Below are 22,153 nucleotides of genomic sequence, written 5' to 3'. Positions count from 1 at the left end.
CTGCTATCACCTTGAAAAAGTTCTTGAAAAAAACTATTAAAAAAAAGGAAAAAAAAAATGTGAAAAAAAAAAAAAATATGGGATACAGGACAAATTTATTTGACAGATCATTAACTTCTCAATGAATTAGTGAAGACCTACTTATACCGGTATTTTATTGTCTGTTCAGGTCAGGGTTTGAAGAATTTAAAGTCAAGATTATCATAGATGGGTTATCAACCTTTAAGGAATTATAAGAAGGCAAAGGTTTTTATGAAAGAGGGACATGTGGAAGTCGAGTATCACATTTCTTGGCATGGCCAAGTTTCGTGCAACTAATCTAAGTATTTAGATGTTATCCCTTGAATGTGCCTGTACTGTTTATCAGTATTGAAATTTCTGCACCATGTGATATTTAATATTAATTGCTCCACACATAGTGGAAATGAAAGTAAAAGGTCTCAATTATCCCTGTGATCGACAGAATTATACATATCCCTGTTACAGTAAATTTTTGTATCAGAAAGGGCCATGAAAGTTTGAAACATTCCAACTCAAAAGCGAGAGAATTTCATGTAAGATTTATAGAAAAAAGAACCAGTGGGAGCATCATGTGTTTGATATAAATTGAATAAATCAATAAATCCATGGTATATCTTGTCCAGAACATGTTCTTGTATTACTTTTATTGTTGCTTTTTGCTTTGTTATGTGCATTTGTGAACAGCCACCCAGAAACCATCAATAAGTCACCCAAAACAAATGTTGAGAGTATGGAAAAGCACATCCTATTCCTAAGCTTTAAAAAGATGATAAAGACGATTGCAGATCAGAGTTCACTCAAGCATGAGATGTGCGCATCTCGGTGAAACTTCCAAGCAGTTCAGAAAAACTTGTGTCAAAGAATGTCTTTTGTCTTGTTTTCTATTCAGCTGTACAACTTCAAAATTTGATAGTATGAAGGATTGCTCTTTCAGATGATTTTGTTTTCTTTCCTTTTTTTGAAGATTGAAGACCAAATGAGTATTTTGGCTATTTGCAAAGACCTTGCTTGGTGACTTATTGTTGGTTTTTGGTGTGGCTGGTCATATTTATGTGTATGGTACATTATTGTAAGGTTATGATCTGTTATGATCCCACCGCTGCCACTAAAAGTAACAGGACCAATGTTAACACTGTCACCATGTGTATCATTCAAATACTTTATCCCCTTGTTCTGAATCAATACCATATGGCGTTGCTTGAACCTTGGACCTAAAGACCCTCATGTCTGCTATAAACTCCATGTTGGGCAGGTAGAAGCTATGAGACACAGTCATGTGATGAAGGTTTTCTTCTACTGATGATGTCGATTAACCGCAGAAAATACAATCTGCAGCAGGTATCTCTTCACCTACATCCATTCTTCCTCATCCATCACTAGTAAGCCCATGCTTGTACAGTGTGTATTGATAAATGAAAAACAAACTTTATCATAGACACACAGGCATCACTTCTTCAATGATGGTGAACTTTAAAATACACAAAAGAAGACAAATAAGAGGTAGATTAAAATAAAAGTTAATCTTGGCATGCTTCAGTCACCATGGATATTTTCCACAACAGAGCTTGCTATGTCCAAGTCAATTATTTACTGTCCTCTTATTGAAAGTTCTCTAATTATTTTCTTGAATAATTCAAGTAGGTTCATATTGCACTTTTACAATTGTGCAGCTGTGTGTTCGAGTCCATCATGGAACATAATTAAAGCAAGAAAAGAACATTAATCACACATAATTTTTTATTGATAATAATAGTAATCAAAGCTCAAACAAAAAATGGAAAAGAGAAACACCAGGTAAGGGAAGTACGTACATGTATGGTTGAGTAATCAGAAGAGAGGAGTGTTGCAGACAGAAGAGAAATTAAGGTTGAAAAGGGGATTTTATGAAGAGAATGAGTAAGTTTATAGAGATTACTAAGAAAGAGGGGCGTGGTATATAAAAAAGCGATTTAAGAGGGAAAGATTGGATGTTACAAAAAAGATGCAAGGGAGAATGTTGAGACAGATTTAAAGAAGAGAAATTGATAAAAAGCGATACCGGAGAAATGGTAAACATCACAGATGTCTTTTTGGGTGGTTGGGGAGAGATGAAATCCCGTATGAAATCGAATGATAAGTCCAAAGGCATTGAAATATGAGGAAGTAAGAGAATATTCGAGAGACAAAACATTGTTTTCTGGGATTTCCCATTGCGGCTCTGTCAAGATATATCGATTTGTGTCTGTCCATAATTGGTCTGGATTTAAACTTAATGAATATTTATATTTTTATTCCATGAAAAAATGAGAAAATATCCCAGGGGAAAATGTTAATTATTAATATTAAATTAAGGAAAAAGGGTGCGTAACGTGAGCTGAGAAATTGCGAGCGGAAATTTTGCGTGCGTCCAACAATCAACATGGCGGACATTGTGACGGCGAAATCAGCAGTAGATGAGGAAAATGGAAGTGGGGATAAATCCAACGTCAGAGACATAAACAAAGAAGATGACAATGCTGGAAAATCATTCGAGGATGGTGATGGTGCAGACATGGAGGCCACATTAGATACAGAAGAGGAATTTGGAGGCGATCCTTTGAGCGATGCCCAAGTGTTGAGTGAGTTGAGTTCACTTCAATCAATTATGAATGACAGTGACCAATCATGTCGGGTTCCTCCGCCGGTTCCTCAGCCTGAGGCTGCGGGAGCGGGATCCCCTTCTATTCCGTCGCAGCCAGCAGCAGCTGGCACCCTGCCCTGTCACGGCCACGGGTGCTGTACTGCACCGTGTGTGTTTTTGTTTTTTGCTGTTGAATTGTATCAAAATATAGGACACCGTTAGGACAGATCTTGTTGGAAAATAGGATTCCTTTATTTTTAGCAAGGCTCGACATTAGCGGTGGCCCGGGGCCACCAGAAATTCACCTCGGGCAACCATTAATGAAAAAATATTATTAAGTTTTGGTGGCCCGAATCGGGCAACCAATAATTTTCAGAATAGCGCAATTTTTCTCCCCATTTTGCACGCATTTATCAACTTTCTACAATTCAAATTGCAAGCCAGTTCGTCATGTGCCCTTTTTGTTGATCTACACACAAAGTTGGCCTACCGCTATAGCATTAAGTAGCTTTTATCCAGCCGGCTGTGCCGGCCGGCTGGCGTGAGCTTTGCATGCTTGAAGCAGCTGTGCGTTAGCAGCCTATTCAGACTCAGGGAGCTGCAATACGAAATGTTGCTGCTAAGAAATCTTCCACAAAACTGTGAAAATCCAAGTCAAAGTCACATTTTACACCAATGAAATGCCCTTCTACAGACCTTTTTGCTAAAATCTGGTGTATCCTGATTATTTGCAAGCATTAAAAAGAGGAATCATGACCTCTCTTTTGACTCAAAAAGACCGATTTCCAAATGAAAATAATACACATAAAAACACATAGGCGAGTACATCACAGTCCCACATGTGCATTTGTATGTATGTTGTTAGTGTTACTTGGTTTCTTTCGAAGCTGTGTCTTTTCCGGTCTTTTCTTGCCAAAAATAAACAGACAGTTACTTTCTTTCTTGTTTATAAATGATTTCTTAAACAACTCTTGAGAAAGTCAATACTTTGGGAAGGCATTTCATAATATGAAATGTGAATTTTTCCAACATTTTGGCAAATTTAGGGAAGGAATTTTCTCACACTTTTTTTTGCCGTTTTATTATTTTCTTTCATTTTTTTTTACAGTGGTTTAACCATTTATACCCATTTATTCATTTTTTGTTTTTCTTTATATTTTTCGGGCCACCAAACTTTAATATCGGGCCACCAAAAAAAATTATTTGGAGATTTTGGTGGCCCGAACGGGCCACCACCAAAAAAAGTTAATGTGGAGCCTTGCCTTTAGGAATTATCAAATATCATGATATGACTCTGAGAGACACCAGTGAGTGCGTTAATGCAGTTTCGCACTGGCAAGTTGGTTGGTTTTTTATATAAAATAATGCAGTTGTTGTGTGTCCGGACGATCAATTTTAGAAAGTCATTTGGAAAAAATTACAAGCGAAGTTTCATCAATTTTTAGTACAAAATGTTAGAAAATATTATAGAGAACAAAATAGAAGATGATTACAACTATTGAATTCATATTTTTAGTGTAATCTTAAGACAAAAAAGAAGGCTTCAAAAATATAAAGTGTCCGGACACCCGACCCCCCATCCTACTCTTGAAAACCAAATGTCCCAAAATTGTATTGTGAACAATTTCGGCGTGGAGAAATTTGCTTGAAGTCGGCTGGTACAAACTGCATGCTGCATTAGCGCCAGTGGCACTTTGATTTGTGCTGGTGACAGTCAGTAAAAAAGACAGTATCTTTACACATCACATGAGTCATGACATGTTCCACTCATTTTTTTTTCCGCTAAAGTAAAAAAAAGAAGTGAACACTGAAAGTGGAAATGCGATGAGCAGAGTTCCTCATGAAAAATTACCCCTTTTCATCTACTTTAAAAATTTACTGTCTACTTTTGTTTTCTTAAGCCAAGGATTTTTGTTGTCATCCATTACACAAAACAAATGGGCTCCTGACCTCAGACTCAGTGAGACAAAAAAATATCTTCTTGGTTGTTGGTATTGTTTCTTTTATACTCTTGCAAAGCAAGTCTCCAAATATGGGAGATTGTGTCCTATGTCATGTATGTTGAACAACCAAAAAATTACACGGGGGCGGCGGGCGAATTCGCCCCGGAAAGTCCAAAAAGAGCCTCGGAAAAGGGCTAAAAACATTCACACGAGGGCGACTGCAAAACTCATAATCGCCCCCGTCAACACTGTGTATTTCACAGTGGCAAATTGTCCATAGACTGTGTACAAGGAATAGACCGTCTCGGCTCAGCGAATCGGAGACCGCTGATTGGCCAATCGCGCAGATCACGTCATGACTACATCTACGTGGTCGCCAAAATAATTCCTTCGGACTGCGTGCGAAAGTATCGATAGCGATATCCGGTCACATTGTCTACGCGGGAAATGGTCTTGGTTCGTGATCGGATCGCTCCAGTATCGATCGAAAATTATCGAGACTCAGCAATTTCATGCATATTCACCGACGCTCCAAAACCCGGAAATCAATTGACTTTGTACACGTTGCGATAGACTTTACAAACTCCAACGAACACGATGCTATATCAACGCTAATTCGTAAGATTTTGACCGAAAATCAAGAAGTAATCGAAATTCGCTTACCTGTTCGGTATCGGTGAGAAAATAGATCCTCCGAGAATACCTTTCATAATTCATATAAATTATAGGAAATTGAAATTCTAGGTCGATTTTGGTACGAGGTGATAGAGTATTGCACACTTGTTTTGGTGGAATACTGTGTGGGGCTATGGAAGGCTTGCACTGCGCATGCTTACTATATTTTCATTCATAAATTGGCTCTCGGCAGTGGCTGGATGACGTCATGTAATAAGCAAAATATACACGCCCGCTAGCGTTGAACGCACCGCTATCCGTTACAATTTGCCACTGTGTATTTATGTAGCATTTCATGCATACGTACGTGATTGCATTTAAATTATACATTATACATTATATTGCATTTAAATGTGTACTTGTTTGCATTTGCGTGTGACCGCTTATATTATAATCTTGAGCTGTTTCCTACGCGCACACCAATTGTGCTACAAAATCCCAAACTCATTGCCCGACTGCAGTTGCGAACATCACGTATATATGTACGTAAATCACCGCGGAGCTGCCCGCAGAGTCACACAAGCAAATACAAGATACAGTGGCACAATAACATTGCTCATTTCAGCGCACGCGAGTCCATCATAGGATCGTGTCAGCTAAGAGAACTTACCTGTGAATCTCTGTTTACGGGCGTGAATAGTGCATGTGGTACATGTGCCTATGAATTCGAGATGGTACCGGTACGTACTTCTCGCTAGCTCGCGCCGCGCTGCTTCGAAGCTTCGTGGCGATCGCATGTACAGTACATCTTGTTAAAGCAGAGCCTGCAGCAGAGCAGCCCTGCACTGCTGACCAGCATATCAACCAAAAAATTACACGGGGGCGGCGGGCGAATTCGCCCCGGAAAGTCCAAAAAGAGCCCCGGAAAAGGGCTAAAAACATTCACACGAGGGCGACTGCAAAACTCATAATCGCCCCCGTCAACCAGCGCCGGGTGATCGAGTCTACCCGATTCTCAATGCCAGAGTCGGGGAGTCGACCCTGATCTCTGGAGACTCGAGTACCAAGCGGCGGCGGTTCTGAGATAAAGGGACTAGAGTCTTTGCCATGCTCTCTCATTCATGGACGAAAATCGGCCCCAGCGCCGACTACAAGCACTGAGATAAAATAAATGTAGAATTTGGAGCCATATACTTCGAGCAGAACGTTTCTCTGCTTGTGTGCTTTAGGCTCAGTGTGACTGCATGTGGTATGGGGATGCATCGTGTGCATTGTGTGTAGTGTGTATTTCTGTGTGTGTGACTGTAAAATGCCAGTAGAGACCACGTGCGCATGTGTTGAGCGACACTTGTGATTGTGTATCATGAACTGGGATTTGTGTGTGGATTGTGTGAGAAGTTTGGTGAACAGTCAGTCCGCAAGCCCTGAAAAAGTAGCTTCTTTTATCCAAGTGATATTCATGACTAGAGGGTTTTTGCATAGTTAATGAGCTTGGTGCGAACCAAAACACCTCTTTTTATTCGGCCATTGCTACTCTAAATATTGACGAAATTTCATGTTTTTGGTATCTTTGTAAAGAAAAAAAATCATTCTTTCAGGTCATGTGTTTGGATTTTTAAAAGAATGTTGTGATATAGGAAAAACTTTTGATCTAAAACATGAAACAAAATATTTTTTTTCATGCAACAAAAGTTGTTGTTTTCACACTTAATTTCTGTTTGGGCACAAATGATTTTTAAATCATGATAAAGCTGAAGATCTAAGCTTTAATATGATATAATTTTTATAAGAAGATGTATTTTAGATGGGTCAGCAGCCAGCTTTTCATAGAGGCTGTTCTCACTCAGTTCCTTAAACTAGTTTAGTGGAAACTAGTTTAGTGGAAACTAGTTTAACGCTAAGTGAGAACGGTCGAAGCGCTCTTGGAAGCGCTCTTCCAAACCAGTTTGGAAGACCACCTCGCGATGTAGTTTTCAAGATCGCTTCGCATCGGAAAAGTGGTTTTAGCGTAAGTGAGGACACAACCGTTCTTCGGGAAGCGATCTTCGCACATTTTGAGCGCGCTACTCCACACGACAGGTGTAGAATGCCTATGCTGCGGTTTCGAATTTCGCGCGAAACGTGTCTCCCCACTGAGAGCGTTTCCATAGCAACAAGAGCGCTATACGTGAAGTGATTTTGAAAACCACTTTCGTGTGATCAAGTGAGAACGCTAGCAAAGCGATCTTCCAAACTGGCTTTCTGAACCGGTTCCCAGTAAACTAGTTTTAGGAACGTAGTGAGAACAGCCTCTTAGGCCGAGTACATTTTACAGCTCAAAAACAAGAATACTGCGCTCTGATTGGTCATAGAGACCGCACACCCACGCAAATTCCAATGTTCCCCACACTGGGCCTCTGCAAGGTCACACTCACCATGTGGTAATCTCTTCAAATTACCCGCGCCTGTTTGTTTTGAAAACAGTATTCAGCCAATCAGAACTCTAGATTTTATGTTACTCAGAAATTTCAGAAATCTCGTCTTGCATCTTGATGGAAAAAGCTGGCTGCTGACCCATCTAAAAGATGCTACATATCAAGAGTGACATTGTAAGAAAGTATAGAGTTTGAGCTTTCTGATGATATAAATACTGTTGGTGCCTAAAACACAAAATGTTGCACAATTTGCAAGTGAAAACAGAGGAAGAAAATTCTGTTTGATGCATCTTTTCAGGTAAAAAAATCACTTATTTATCAAAATATTTCATTCAAAAGAAATGACCAACATAAAAGAGTAACATTTACTCTTGCCCATGGTACAAAAATAATCAATATTACTCGAGGAGAAAGTGGTTAAATTCTTTGAGAAAGAAAGTCTCACAATTCAGGAGATTTTGCAGGGACATGAATTCAGCCACGAGAGGACTTGGATAAATCTTGCTCATTTGCTCATTAACACAGGGGCTTGCGGACTGACTGTGAAGGTGTAAGATTTTGGGCGACTTGATAGATGATTGCTCCCCCCCTCCCATTTATCTAGCCCCATGTCGAGCTGCAGCCACCCATCTTGATCCTTCCCCCCAAAGCTTGTCTCTCCTCATTCCTTCTTTTCTTCCAAACTTTATTTCCCTATTATTCTTGTTAATTTCTCCTTTTACAAGTTGTAATTCACTACGAACTTCATTATAATTTTAATGAAGTGTTTATCACCTCTTGTTTGTTTTTAAATATTTTTATATCTCTGTTCAAAACAAGAGTCTCGTCTATCCCTTTAAAAAAAATCACGCTTTGATTTTTTTTCTTTCATTCTAGTCTTAAATGGGAGTCTTGCCTTATTGGAATATTGGCAAGAAGTTAATAAAAAAAATGATGTTATTGTTCTGTCAGTAATAAAAGTAGAGATTCAACTATGGATATTTTTCAGTCATATTTCATTTAATCTTCGTTATTTTAATCCAAACATTCATTTTTTTTTCAATGATGTATTTCACCTTTGGCCAGTTCGCCATTTTCTTAAGTGACTGAAAACGTAGACTAGCCCCTTAATTCAGGGACATCAACCCTCGGCAATTTGTTTACATAACTTTCTTTGTCTCCGTCATGTATTGCACAATCTTGAGAAGCACATGTTTGGAAATCTGATATTCTTGTGGTGGTGGTGGGGGGGGGGGGGGGTACGAGATTGCCGCCCTTTTCATTCTGTTTTGGTTTGGCTGCCACATGACCTCTCTCACTGTGTGGAGAAATTAGGTCAGGTAAAATTTGCAAAGACGTGGATAAGTTCATTTCAATTAGAGGCTGTGCAAGGCTAGGCATTCATGATGGATGATGGAAATTACCAGTTTTGGTTCTGGTAGGCCTTTTTGTCATGAATCTGTGTAACTGATACGAACGCTTAACAATTCAATGACCTTTATGACATATCATTATTTTGTATGAATAATTTTAAGTCTTTTTTAAAAAGTGTCATTTAAATAACTTTCAGTCAAATATGTACGAAGGATATTTGTTCAACTTCATAACATTTGCAGGTACCTATATTGTATGATAAAATAAATTACCTCAGAATTGTACAAATTCAGAACTTTCTTTTTCTTTTACATTGTCTTTAGACACGAATACAGATCTTTCTAGATTAATTTGACAAATGGGCTATAACACTAAATAGTAAACACGCAAAGCTCACGTCAACCAAGTATCAAACATTCAAACTTGGATTAATTCATGGAGGTTCTATACCTCCATGAATTAATCTGAATAGGTCTGTATTAGGTCCATGAATCAACTCAGATATCGTTCAAGCATCAAAATCCATCTATCATCACAACACTAAAATCATAAACAATCACTTCGAAGAAACAATGCGAAGGTCAAACCAGGGAAGTGTTATACTTCCCTGGTATATGCTAGCTACCGTGTATATATATACACACACACACACACACAAACGCAAAAAAGCCGCGAAATAGCTCCAGAAATTGTAGCCCTGGAAAGTAGAAATTGTAGCCCTGGAAAGTGGAAAAAGAGCCCTGGAAAATGAAAAAGTAGCCCTGGAAAATTTTTAAGTTTCTCCAAAAAGAGCCCTGGAAAGAAAAAAAGTAATTTTTTGGTTGCAGCATCCCTTCAATGTGGCACACACACACACACACACACAAACGCAAAAAAGCCGCGAAATAGCTCCAGAAATTGTAGCCCTGGAAAGTGGAAAAAGAGCCCTGGAAAATGAAAAAGTACATGTAGCCCTGGAAAATTTTTAAGTTTCTCCAAAAAGAGCCCTGGAAAGAAAAAAAGTAATTTTTTGGTTGATGTTGAAAAGAGTCCCCCATATTGGTCGTACGCCTCTTCTGATGCATGCAACACAATAGTGTACTTGGTCCCGGGGAAAAAAGTAGACAGGGGCTCGGGGTGATTTTGCCCCCTGAAATGTTCAAAAGAGCCCTGGTCCTTGAAAAATTTTACAAAAAGTCCTGGTCCTTGAAAATTTTTACAAAAAGCCCTGGAAAATACCCAATAACTGCAATTTTAAAGCTTATCCAATTTTGCAGATTTACATGTTGGCAGTAGGTTATAAAAAGTAGCCCCCCCCCCCTCCTACCCTGTAATCTGTATTCTGAAAATGAAATATTGTTTTGCCTGACTCAGGCTCAGCTCTCCAATATTTATGTTCGCTCATAACGTGAATGCTGCCTCTTGTCGTCACAAAATTGACCCGATGACCTGTTTGCATGTAGTTACAAAGCCCAGATGGAAAGCACTTGGAACTAATTAATTGCAATAGCTGGACCAGGCGTGGGTCCAGCAGGATAAGACAACAGTTTTCAGAGGCCAACTATTGTCGCCCAAATTTTGTAAAAACAAACCTAAAAGCAGCCTATGTTTCCATAATGCTATAAATCGGGGAGGGGGGCACTGAAGTATACTGCCAACATTGGTATGTGTTGCCCTTACATGTACATCCCCCTTTCATGCCTTGCCAGCAGTTCCCAAATTATATCGTTTTCACCCTTAGTTGTTTCCATAATGCCTTGCAAATTTGTATTTGTTTGACTATTCTCCATGTAGAGCTTCAGTCTCCATCGGATGATTCCATTGCAACCATGGGGGTTGATCAGCCTGAGGAGCAGAGAGGGGTGACAGAGGCCACAGCAGATCAGGCAATGGAACCTGACAACTATGAAGACATAGCCAAACATAATATCATTCAAGTTGGAGGTAGGTGGTTTAATTTATGTGTAGTGAGGTTTGGTTGCAGTCTACCAATCATAATTTATCATTTGGGGAGGGGAAAAATTACACCGGCTCTGGGTGATTTTGCCCCAAAAGAGCCCTGGGGGTGTTTCACAGAGATATAAGTATGACTTAGAGTCGCACTTAAATGCTGACGCCTACAGATATGCAATGCGCAATCTTTTTTATCAATACGCAGTAGTGCGCGTCCTCTTTGCATGATCTGACCAATGCTGTCATGCCTTTTACTATACCGTGCGCAACTAGACATTTAAGTGCGACTCAAGTCATACTTAAATCTTTGTGAAACACCTTCTGGAAACTAAAAAGGAGCCCTGGAAAGTCTGCATTCATTACAATTTTAGGGCTTATCCAATGTTGCATATTTGGTTAGAAAGTTAAGCGAACAGTAGCCCCCCCCCCCCACAAAAAAAAGAGTTTTTGGCCTGACTAGGGAGTGGGGGGGGGGGGGCTTCAAATGCTTTAAATATAGTCCATTTACCCAAGATGTGTTTTGGCTGAGTGGATAAGTCTTCAGACTTTGAACCACAAGGTTTGAGGGTCTAATCTACATTCTACTATCTACAGTACCAAGTGCTCTCCACTCCAGTGTGGTGAATGGGTTCTGTAGGAAGGATTAGCTTGAATGCTTGAACATTAAATGAATGCTTACAATAAGTTACATGTTTGAGCCTGATAAGAGAATATGCCTGCACAGCAATATAAGCACCAATAAAATGATAAACCCCTAAAATAAAAAGAATAACCGGAAATAGTTCATATAGTAGTGCATATCACTGTCTTGTGAAAAATAAGCGAAACTTTAAAATGTCATAACTTTCTTATTTTACCTCCGAATTTGATGAAATTTTCACCTTTGACCTTTAATAGTTTTAGAATCTGTACACAAAATTAGAGAGAAATGCATTCATTGGAGTAGTAATGTGGTTTGTTTCTCCTCCAAAGCAGGTGCAGACCAGTGTTAGGATTAATGTCAATAATAAAGGACCTAATAATGATAATAAATTTTATTTTGTTTTTGTTCTTCCTTCTTGTAAAATAGGAGACGACAAAGCAGGAAGAAAGTTGATCTTCGTCTACTGCAGCAGATTTCCTCCCAGTAAGTCGTACAACCAGATGAGATTGCTAGGGTGAGTATACATACAAATAGGGAGCATTATGTACTTTGTCATCAGAACATCTTGGATGCTTTCAGTGATTTCATTGCGTCGAATCATTGTTATTGCTGTTTTTTGATGGTCTCTATGTTATGAGCAAAGCAAGAAAGGAGACACTTTAAGTTTTCTGATGTTTCTGATTTATCATGTAATCTTTATTTATAGGGCTTACTCTTCCCCTGTGCTGATCGTGAAAATGTTTCAACATTTGTAATCCGACAACGTGTCAGAAGACAGATGCTGATCAAACATTCTCTAGGGCACTGCCCGGAAGGGGGGGGCACTCAAATTATTTTTTTATGGGGATGGATGGGGGTCTAAGGAACCGCACCCGTGGATTAACCGCACCCCCAACTTTGGACTAAAAAAAAAAAATCCTTCTCACATTATATTTGAGGTACGAAGAAACAAAAACTAAGTTAAAGATTTCAAAGTATCCAAAGAGATTACCGGTATGCGGAAATCTGCTGTTCTTGATCAATTCATCTACAAATGTTTGCAAGAAAGAAAGGTCCCGACAATATTGGCCACTTACACAGTCACAGTGTACACACACACAGCACTGCCGTTCTTGTACATTGCAAACTACGATACGGTACCAGTACATCTTATCAAATAATGTCTTGTCTTGTCTTTCCGTTTTCCGCACCCCCGACTTTGCTTCTATCCCGCCGAGAAAAAGGTGCGGTTAATAGACCGTTACTTACGGTAAAAGGGTAAAGTACTGGGTCTTGGGAACTAAATATATACCGTGCGGTGTGAAAAACGGTCTACGGAACGTGATCGCGGCAGTGTAGGTACGTTGCACCATAGTGCTTTGCATGCGTTAGCCATGCATGGAGCGGCAGTGTTGGGGGTTGCGAAGTGGTACGTGCATCTCTCGCATGCAGTGCTCGCGCTTGACAATTTTGGCAGGGCTGGGAAACTGAGATGTCTTGTAACGGGGGTCTTGCGAGCGTGGCTAGGCGGCTTTTGAACTGAAATTTTGTCATTCGGAGTATTTAGAGAACTGAAAATGAGGGCTGAAAAAGGGGGTCATCAAAGCGGCATGTCCCCGTACCACCAATATTTGTGAGTGCCCCCCCCCCTGGGGTACTGTTGATGTAGCCATACGGATTCCAGCAAGAGTGGAGGGTGTGGCATACAATTTGCTTGCTTGCTTACTTGCATGTTTGCTTAAATCATGTAATCTATACCTTTAGATCCTCTATATTTTCTTTTTACAACAGCTACATGAAAGATACCTTAAACAAGTACGTAGAGAATGACTACAGTTTAGTGATCTTCCAGTATGGCTTGACAAGACAGAACAGACCCTCCTGGAAGTTCCTAGTGGAGGCATATAAAAATTTGGAGAGAAAGTAAGTGGAATAACCAACAAATAGCGATTCAGATTTGTTTGCCCCTTTTAGAGTAGTTTCAAAATAACCAATTATTGATTCAGATTTGGAGAGAAAGTAAGTGAAATCACAATTTTTTAAACGTTATTGTTTGCCCTTTAGAGTTTTTTCCGATGACGTCATGTGGAGTAGATAACGATGGGAAACCTTGTGTCAGACCATATAAAAGACAATGATTTATTATGAGTTGATACACAGGTTTCTTAAATTGTCCTCCAACGTATAAGCTTCTAGGAACGCTCTATTTTCTTGTAACTCATGTGCAGTATGCAGGTAAAAAACCTGCTTGGAAAACCTAATACTCTGCAAGCGTCAGGTGATCAACCTTATTCTGCATGTTCATCTAGCTTGTAGAGTGGCATTCTCAAAATTCTTTGCTCTTGTAACCAGCTATCCAACTTTTGATATGATGATATTGCTTTGTGATCGTTTTCAGATTGCTTATTAATAGGTTTGGTGTTTCCCAATTGAAATTGTTAATATACATTTTCTGGTGGGTGTTTTTTTTTTCCGTCTTGTTTATTTGTTTGTTAATTTATTCAAGATCAGAAATAAAATAACAATTTTGCACTTTCACATTGCAACTATGGGCACAATTACAAACTTCTTAATGGGATTGAATATTGACTTGAAGTTTCATATTGGCTTATTGCAATATATAAGGATCGGATGCAAAGTACAAATGAATTTATAGGAGATCAGTTCGACAACATGAAATATGCATATTTTATTAGGTCACCTGAATTTATTAAATACTAATTTGTTATATCTGCAATTCTGCATAAGAAAAGTACTTTGCATGTTCACGTTTTGCCAAAGAGTGAGTATAAAGGGGGAAAGTACTAGGGAAATGTGAACTTGCATTATACTGATAAATAGTAACAAATTTTTTTCTGAACTGAATATTCAACAGCCTATTTTTTCTGCATTCCTGAATGAAAGCAGAATTAAATGAGAATATTAATGAATTCTAATAGTGTTTCCCATTAAAATGGATTTGATAAGGAAAGAATCTGCATTATTACAGCTTGTTATCAAACAGTAAAGTACACAGTAGGATAAAAGTCAGAGTGACTTTTGATGCCATCTTTACTAGGTGTATACATGTAGCACTTAGCATATTTTAGTGGTATTATAAAACCATTCACCAGGAAATTCAATGTGAAATCCCACGAGCTTGGAGCTTGGAGATTTTTGTTAAGCTACATATACCTGTCTCCCAAGCTTTCCAATACAGCAAATATTCAAATAAAGCCTTCCCTAGAATTCTATTTGTCATTAAAAATATTTTGTATCTCTACCAGCTTGGACGATGCAAGGTAAAATTAATTAATTTATTTTGTCTCATTTTTTCTGGGGGAATCTACTAAATGCAGTGTGGGGGAAGTTCTTGGACTATCTTTAATACTTTGTTTGATTTTGATTATAATCTGAATGTTTATTAAGATCAAAAACGGATCCAGGGGGCAACGTGTCCCCCACTTTTTCCTGGAAGAGGCTTGGTACATGTACATATAATCAGAAGTGCCACACCTGTGACGGCCCCCCTCCCTTTGATATAAGAACTTGGGGGGGGGGGTAGGGTTTTGAAGAATATTCCTACAAACTTAACATGCCTTGAGTGACAAACGATGGGGGGGGGGTGAATCTGACACCCCCCCTTCAATCCTGGATCTGGAACTTTACAGCTCTTGACTACATGTAGGTGTTTACTTTGTTTGGGGGTAGTAGTGATGGGTGTTTTTAATGTTTAGTCATGTTAGAATACATACAATTTAAACTCATTATTATTGTGTTTTTATTTTTATTCTTTTTACATGTCGAGAACCCCCCACCCCCCCACGATTAAAGCTTTCATGGGTTATCCTGTTCAAGCACGCTGATTTGATTCTTAGATACATGTATAAAATCCATTATTATGTTTTGGCACATTGGTAAATAAAACAGTATGGATTATTCTCATAACCTTGCAGAAATTATAATCTTAATTTCTTTTTAAATGGGATAATTTACATCTTTATTTACTTACAGTAAACATAACTTTGGGCAGGGGGGAGGGGGATCAGTATACAGTGCTTGCTTTTACATGGCTTTTACACGTAGCTCTGCTGTGTATGGGCTTGTCATGGATAAAATGGGCATTGTCTGTATTGAATGAAGCACTACATGAGTATTAAAGCCCCCCCCCCCACAAAAAAAAAATGAAGAAAAAACAAGTCATCAGCTTTGTGAGTGGTTTGAATATTGACTTTAAAAATCAAAGCTAAAGCAGGCTTAAATCCAAACCAAACAATTTTCAGTCATTCCATGGAATACTACATGTACAGTGTACATGAGATTTCATCTTCCATATTCATTATTCTTGACACATTCCAAATATTTCTTTTGAAATTCATCTTAGTGATCATAATTTCAAAATTGTTTTTTAATACTTTACATTGGGATAATATAATTTGTACTTGATGAATGAGTTTTTAGCAACATGCATTCTTGTTAATTTGAAGTACATGCATGTGATTTTGAATATTCTAGATTTTCCATCACCAATGATTTTGTGGGGGAGGGGCAGTTGTCAGGGTATACAAAAAGTAACCCCCCCCCCACCCTCTTTCTTCCTGACATACCATAGCTCATCTCAAGTTTTCTTATATCATAAAATAATCATGTTTTTTTTTCTTTACTAATAAATGCCTGGAATGACATTTATTAAAAATCATAATACATTTTTAAAGTTCAGTTATCAGGTATCCATAGTGATTGGAATTCTCATTTAGTTAAATTTGTCAAAAGTTATTTTGAAATATATATTTTTCTTTTAACATGTATGTTTTTTTACTTTTTATGGATTTTCTATACATCATATTTTTTCTTCAGTAACAACCATGCAATTAAAAAAAACATGGTTAGTTTCATGAGCTTGCGATATCAAGGGTGCCATTACTATGCTTTTAGCTACTTTTCAGCACTCTTTGATATATAAAAAAAATTGGCATTGCCCATTTATCATGTTTGGTATCATTTTAAAGGTTTTTATATTTTACTCTAAAGCTGTACAGTACATGTACATGCATTTTGTACCACACACTTTCACACGCAGAGACAAAAGACATGCAGACAGGTACATGTACATGTAGACACTCACGAGAGGTGTCACCAGAAACAACATTTCCAGAAGCGGTATAATTTGTACAATCACTTGAAAATTGATGTGTAAAGATTTTTGCTCATTTCAGTCCTATTTCTGTCAATTAAGTACCAAATTCACAGTGAGAACTGCTAAAGATAGTCCCTGAATTACAGGGCTTCATCCTGTGATTTCTCTTGAAGATGACTGTTGAAATGGTCGATCAAGATATTGAATGAGAAATGAAAATGAGAGATTTTGTGGGAATAGAAAAGCGTGAACAGAGGAGATTAAGCTTTTGTTAGGTGAAGTCTGTAAAATGACTGTAAACGTGATGATAAAAGAGTTTATAGATTTATTCTTAATGTTTTGTATGGTGTAGTTTGTTGTGATTATTATACAGTAAATAAAACCAAACCAAACCATTGATTTATAGCAGAAGAGAAGTAAAGGACTTGAAGAACCTTAGATTACTTTCTTTAAGGTTTGATTTGGAATACTTCTTGTGCTGATTATTCCTCATGTTTGCTTTGCTTCGGTGGCAGTAAAATCTTTATGGCTAATTGCTGTACATCTTCATAAAAAAAAACATGTTCAATTCCTTTGGGGGGGGGGTGTGACTTTTTGTGACTGTCATTAATAATGTGAGTTGGCCTGAAGTGAAATTTACTGAAAAGCTCATAAAAAATTAAAATAGAGTGTGCAACTTATTGTGTGTGAAGCCAAACTCAAGTAATCCCTAACATGCTTTGAGCAATAATTCCGAGAGGGTTTCAATACTAAAAAGTTTCAATACTAAAATTGTTATGTCATTAACCCTATCTAGGCCGGGGTATTTTGGGAGTTCATATGGCCGAGGGGGGGGGCCTCCCAGGCCCCCCCTTGAGATCTCGTCCGTCCACCGCGCGATCGCGCCGAAAATTGGCACGTGGGTTGCCTAGGACATAATCTACAAAATTGTATAGTAATTTATTTCATGCGAATCGCAATTCTCGCTACCCCAAATAGCGATTTCGCCGAGATCCAGGAAAATTACTGTAACGCGCATTGCATTATGGGATAGCTTTTCGGTATAACAACTTCCTGTTCGGAAGTCCAATGCACTGTTTTGCCATTCAGATCAACAGTGCCGTCATGCACAACAACACAACGTCGCTTTCGCTCGGAAAGTTCGTGATCACAACCCTCTCTTTCACGATACAGTTTAACGGCCTTTTCTGCTAAGTCATGCACTAATTCTACCCGACGCTTTCCATTGCACGGTATTCCTCACCTGTCAGTTAAGATTTTTTTAAGTTCCGAAACTGATTTTTTTTCCATTTTGTGGTCTACGAAAAATTGAACGGAATGAATGCTGTATATATTTAGCGTCTAGTCGAATACGATCGTGATGTCAGGCCGGTCGCTAAATGCAAAATTTTAAGATATTCATTTTTTGTTTAATTTTTCTATAACCAAATAAAAACATGAATAAAAATTATTTTCACGTGAAATATATTTTTTATTTTATTTATAATTCAAATGGAATCAAAACTGACCAAATTGAATAAAAAGTACTATAATCGGCACATATTACGCTGATTGGCATCGATTTCAGCGTGGTGGAAAACTCAGTATCGCGAACCTCGCGCGAGCATGACCCTGAACCGGAAGTGGTGATGCCGACCCGACGGAGTGAAAATTATCTCGTCTCGCGCATTATGAGATTTTTGTTCCTATTTGGGGTAGTGAGAATTAAGTGATTACCCGGTATGCTAATTAATGCGTAATTAGTATGCAAAATCATACTTTTTCCTCTAACTCCCTAAATAAAGCTCCAAATGTTCTACTTTTTGGTATAGAAACTCTTTGTGGTGTTATTAGCAAGTGTACATGAAAAAAATTGCGATATCAAATCATTTTCTTATGTATTATATTGTTTTTTGCAATTTCTTATGTATTTTTTTGTTTTTTTTACCTTTTGTTTTTTATTGTTTTTTCAATGAAATTTGTTGGGGACTCTTCTGAGATCATAAAAAGCATAAAATAAATACATTTAGACCAGCAAAACTAAAAATAATCATATATTTATGAATTTTGGTTGAAAACACAATTTGCATTGACTTTGTACACAAAACCATGTTTTTGAGCAATTTTTGGTCTGACATGCACTTACATAATGTTGCGTAATTTCGGAACCACGTACCCGGTTGATGCAAAATTGGTCTCAAAAGTTGCGCAAGACTTGAAAGTTAAAAGTCAGCGAGCGGCGCGGTAAAATTTTTTCGCATGGCGAAAATATTGCGCGATTCGTTGAGGGGGGGGGGCCTCCGAGGCCCCCCCCCCCCGGCCTATATAGGGTTAAAGTAGCAAGATCAAAACAATTATAAATGCAAAGCACATGTGTGTACAGCTGAAGACTGTGCTAAGCCTTGGTAAAGGACTAAAGGGTAAATAATGTTAATTATACTCTGTATCTGGCTATCTTTTATAATTGAATTTTTGTTATCAATTTAATTCTTTGTGAAAATTTGAATTGTTGGATATCTAGCACCCTCTCTAGGTTAAGATTTTTTACCTTTAAAAAGGACCCTTTGAACACTTGGCAAATTTAGTGATTGGATATCCATTAAAGCTATAGACAAAAATATATCCTGACCTTTTGTCCCCATTCCATGCTGTCGAAGAGTTCTTGTACAGGTAGGGGTATTTATCCAAAATATTAATGCACATATGTATATGCAGATAATTTTATTTTGATCTAACACTAGAATTGACCTCGTTGACTTTCATTTCTTTTGTTTATGTTTTAGGTATAAGAAGAACTTGAAGGCATTGTACATTGTGCATCCATCTCAGATCGTCAAGATGATCTGGGGTATTTTCCGTCACATCGTAAGTGTGAAATTCAGTCGCAAGGTGACGTACATCCACTTCCTGTCGGAGCTCGGGGAAACGGTGGATATGAAGAAAGTTGAGATTCCTGCAGTTATCAAGAGGTAAATGTTATAAACATCAGTATGTTCAACACCATTTTGAATAGCAGCAGATCATGTCCTTAAAGCTAAATAACAGTAGTTGCAGTAAAATACTGATTTCGTGAGAAAGTCTGTAAAACCAAGGTTAAGTATTACTATATCATCGTGGATCTAGATCTGGTACAGTTACATAAACTGAACTTTGTGAAATCATAAAATCTAAGCTGAAATACGATCACACTGAAGATCGCCAACACAGATAGGCACACGTGGGACAGTGTATTATTATTGCTGGAATAAAGACCCGACGGAAGTGACCGAATCCGCGCTTATTTGCTTATTTCTCAGCAATTACACAATTTCTTCCAGAATCCTTTGGCACATATTTTTTATTCATACAAACAGACACTTGGGTGGTCATTATATTAGATTATGTAAAAAGTCATTTTGAGATCGTTACCAGAACTGGAATTTACCTTTATGATCACTAGCGTATCCAGCATCAACTATGACAAAGAATTGTATGGGCCCATGCACAAGCATAATAGAGTCACTATTGTCCCCAGACAATTGGGCCCATGAAATGCTTTGTAGGATCTGATGCTGGATACGCGCCTGATGATGGTCGATTAAAAATATTTAAACACTATGGCCCGTATTCTGAAGTCAGGTTTAATTTAGACCATGGTCTAACTCTGTGCTAAAATTATGGGAAGCAAAAACATTTTAAAAATCTGTTTATGTTGTATATTTCTTATGTTTACTTTTGCTTTTGCTTTCATAATAAAGAAAAATACTTCAGCTATCATTCCCAGACAATTATGAATGATTTGGGTGTCATATGAGTTAATAAATTGAAGGTGTACTGTTTGGGATTTGTGTGCCAATTGGCTCTCCATAGTTAAACCACAACTTTAAACCAGGGTTTAATTTAAACCTGAGTTCAGAATACGGGCATATTTGAACGACAAAAAGCATAACCATTTTGCTATTTTGTTTACTTTTGGACCGTATGGGATGAAAGGAAAACCTCTCCCCCATGGAATTTTCATATTTTGTAAGCTACACAAGGTTCTTAATTTTTTATGTTTTGATTTTCAGGTATTGTTATTGAGGGTATAAGCTTTGAATCTACCAGAAAAGATGCTAAAATTCACCTTTTCATATTGATGGGAATTTGATTGTAAAAATTTGTATGCTCATGAATGAAAACCTATATGAGAGGTAATGGATTTATGATAAGTGAGATTTGGATGTTCAGAAATAATTTATATATAATTTTTGTTTTTATTATCGTTTTTTTTTCCAGTCATGATGATCAGTTACAAGCACACTATCAAGCTAAACACACCAATACCCCAAAATATGCAACCAACACAGATGGTCAAGTACAGACTAAACAGACACTGCCAACTCAGCAGTTTGGAGTTTCGTTGCAGTAGTAAGTACCGTTATTCTATTTGTCCTCTCTCTTCTCCTCTTTCTCCTTCTTGTTCTCCTCCTCTTTCTTTTTCTTCTTTTTCTTGAAGTCAAACTCAAGTAATCCCAAAACATGCTTTGAGCAACTTCTCCTTCTCCTCCCCCTCATTATTCTTCTCCTTCTTCCTCTTCTTCTTCCTCTTCCTCTTTCTCCTCCTCTTGCTCTTGATCCTTCTTTGTCCACTTCTTCAGCTTCTTTATTTCTTGTCCTTCTCTTTCCTCTCCTTAACTACCTCTTCTCACTTTCCTTATCCTCCTCCCACTTCTTCCTCTTTCTAGTATCCTTTTTTTTCTCTTATATTATTTCTTTTACTCTCTTCCCTTTCCCTTCATTTTCTCCACCACCTTTTCCTTTCCTCCTTTATTCTTTCTATTCTCTCTCCTTAAGAACTGAAAGGAAAACCATTTATAAAACTCTCTCTTGTTTTCTTTCCATTCTACAGTCTGAGAGAGAACGGAGGAGATCAAGAGCCTATACCCAAAGTTGTCAGAGAAACAGTTGAATACCTAAAGAGAAACGGTAAGTGTTTCTTGAACCGTCAAGGCTGTGGAAATGAATCTTTTTTGTTGTCGTTGATTTAGTAAAAAATGTTGATGATGTTTATGGTCTTAGAATATTGTGAAATTCGATGGATTCATGATATGATGCGCCATCTATCGGCTGCAGCAGACCTGGGCCAAATTTCTAACTTTGGGGTTGACATTGCGCACAGTGCTAGTATACTGTAATGTGTCTGTGATACTTCAAAAATGAAAACCACATGGAAAGAATTCACCAAAAGCGGTCTAAATTTCGCAAAGAAATATGCGGGGAATTTCTCTCTTACCTCCTGGCCGCTAGTAAACAGCATGTCTGGAAATTAATTCATTTATCTATTTCAAGTATAACATGAATCTGTACTGGTTATGTCATTTTGTTACTTTTGCATATGAAAGTATGAATGACCCCTGGATATTCTTTTTGTAAACCTGTGTATTTCAGCCTTTGGTTGTGTATCTTGTGTTGATTTTTTGTTTGCAATAAACCATACTGAATCAAATTTATTTCTGTTTACAAAAAGAATATACACAGGGGTCATTCAGAATTTGTTGTTAATCTCATTTGAATACCATCAACTTCTTTTTCTAAATC

At 37.8% G+C, this 22,153-nt stretch overlaps 1 protein-coding gene across 2 annotated transcripts in view; it reads left to right on the top strand.

The window, feature by feature from the left end:
- The first annotated feature begins 2,394 nt into the window (after positions 1-2,394).
- Positions 2,395-22,153, top strand: part of LOC129282730 (rho GTPase-activating protein 8-like) — a 32,887-nt gene continuing 13,128 nt past the window's right edge. Inside the window, exons 1-7 of one of the 2 annotated variants that reach the window (XM_064114015.1) lie at positions 2,395-2,618; positions 10,719-10,868; positions 11,947-12,034; positions 13,291-13,422; positions 19,378-19,563; positions 20,852-20,983; positions 21,465-21,541. In XM_064114015.1, the coding sequence (XP_063970085.1) occupies positions 2,420-2,618; positions 10,719-10,868; positions 11,947-12,034; positions 13,291-13,422; positions 19,378-19,563; positions 20,852-20,983; positions 21,465-21,541 (964 nt within the window). In that variant the 5' untranslated portion in view covers positions 2,395-2,419. The remainder of the gene's footprint in view (positions 2,619-10,718; positions 10,869-11,946; positions 12,035-13,290; positions 13,423-19,377; positions 19,564-20,851; positions 20,984-21,464; positions 21,542-22,153) is intronic. The other variant, XR_010296631.1, reaches the window with a different exon arrangement.

This window comes from Lytechinus pictus, chromosome 19, assembly GCF_037042905.1.
Source record: "Lytechinus pictus isolate F3 Inbred chromosome 19, Lp3.0, whole genome shotgun sequence".
In the NCBI taxonomy this organism is placed as follows: Eukaryota; Metazoa; Echinodermata; class Echinoidea; order Temnopleuroida; family Toxopneustidae; genus Lytechinus; species Lytechinus pictus.
The sequence above is the reverse complement of the archived record's forward strand: the minus strand, read 5'-3'. Positions and strand labels throughout refer to the sequence as shown.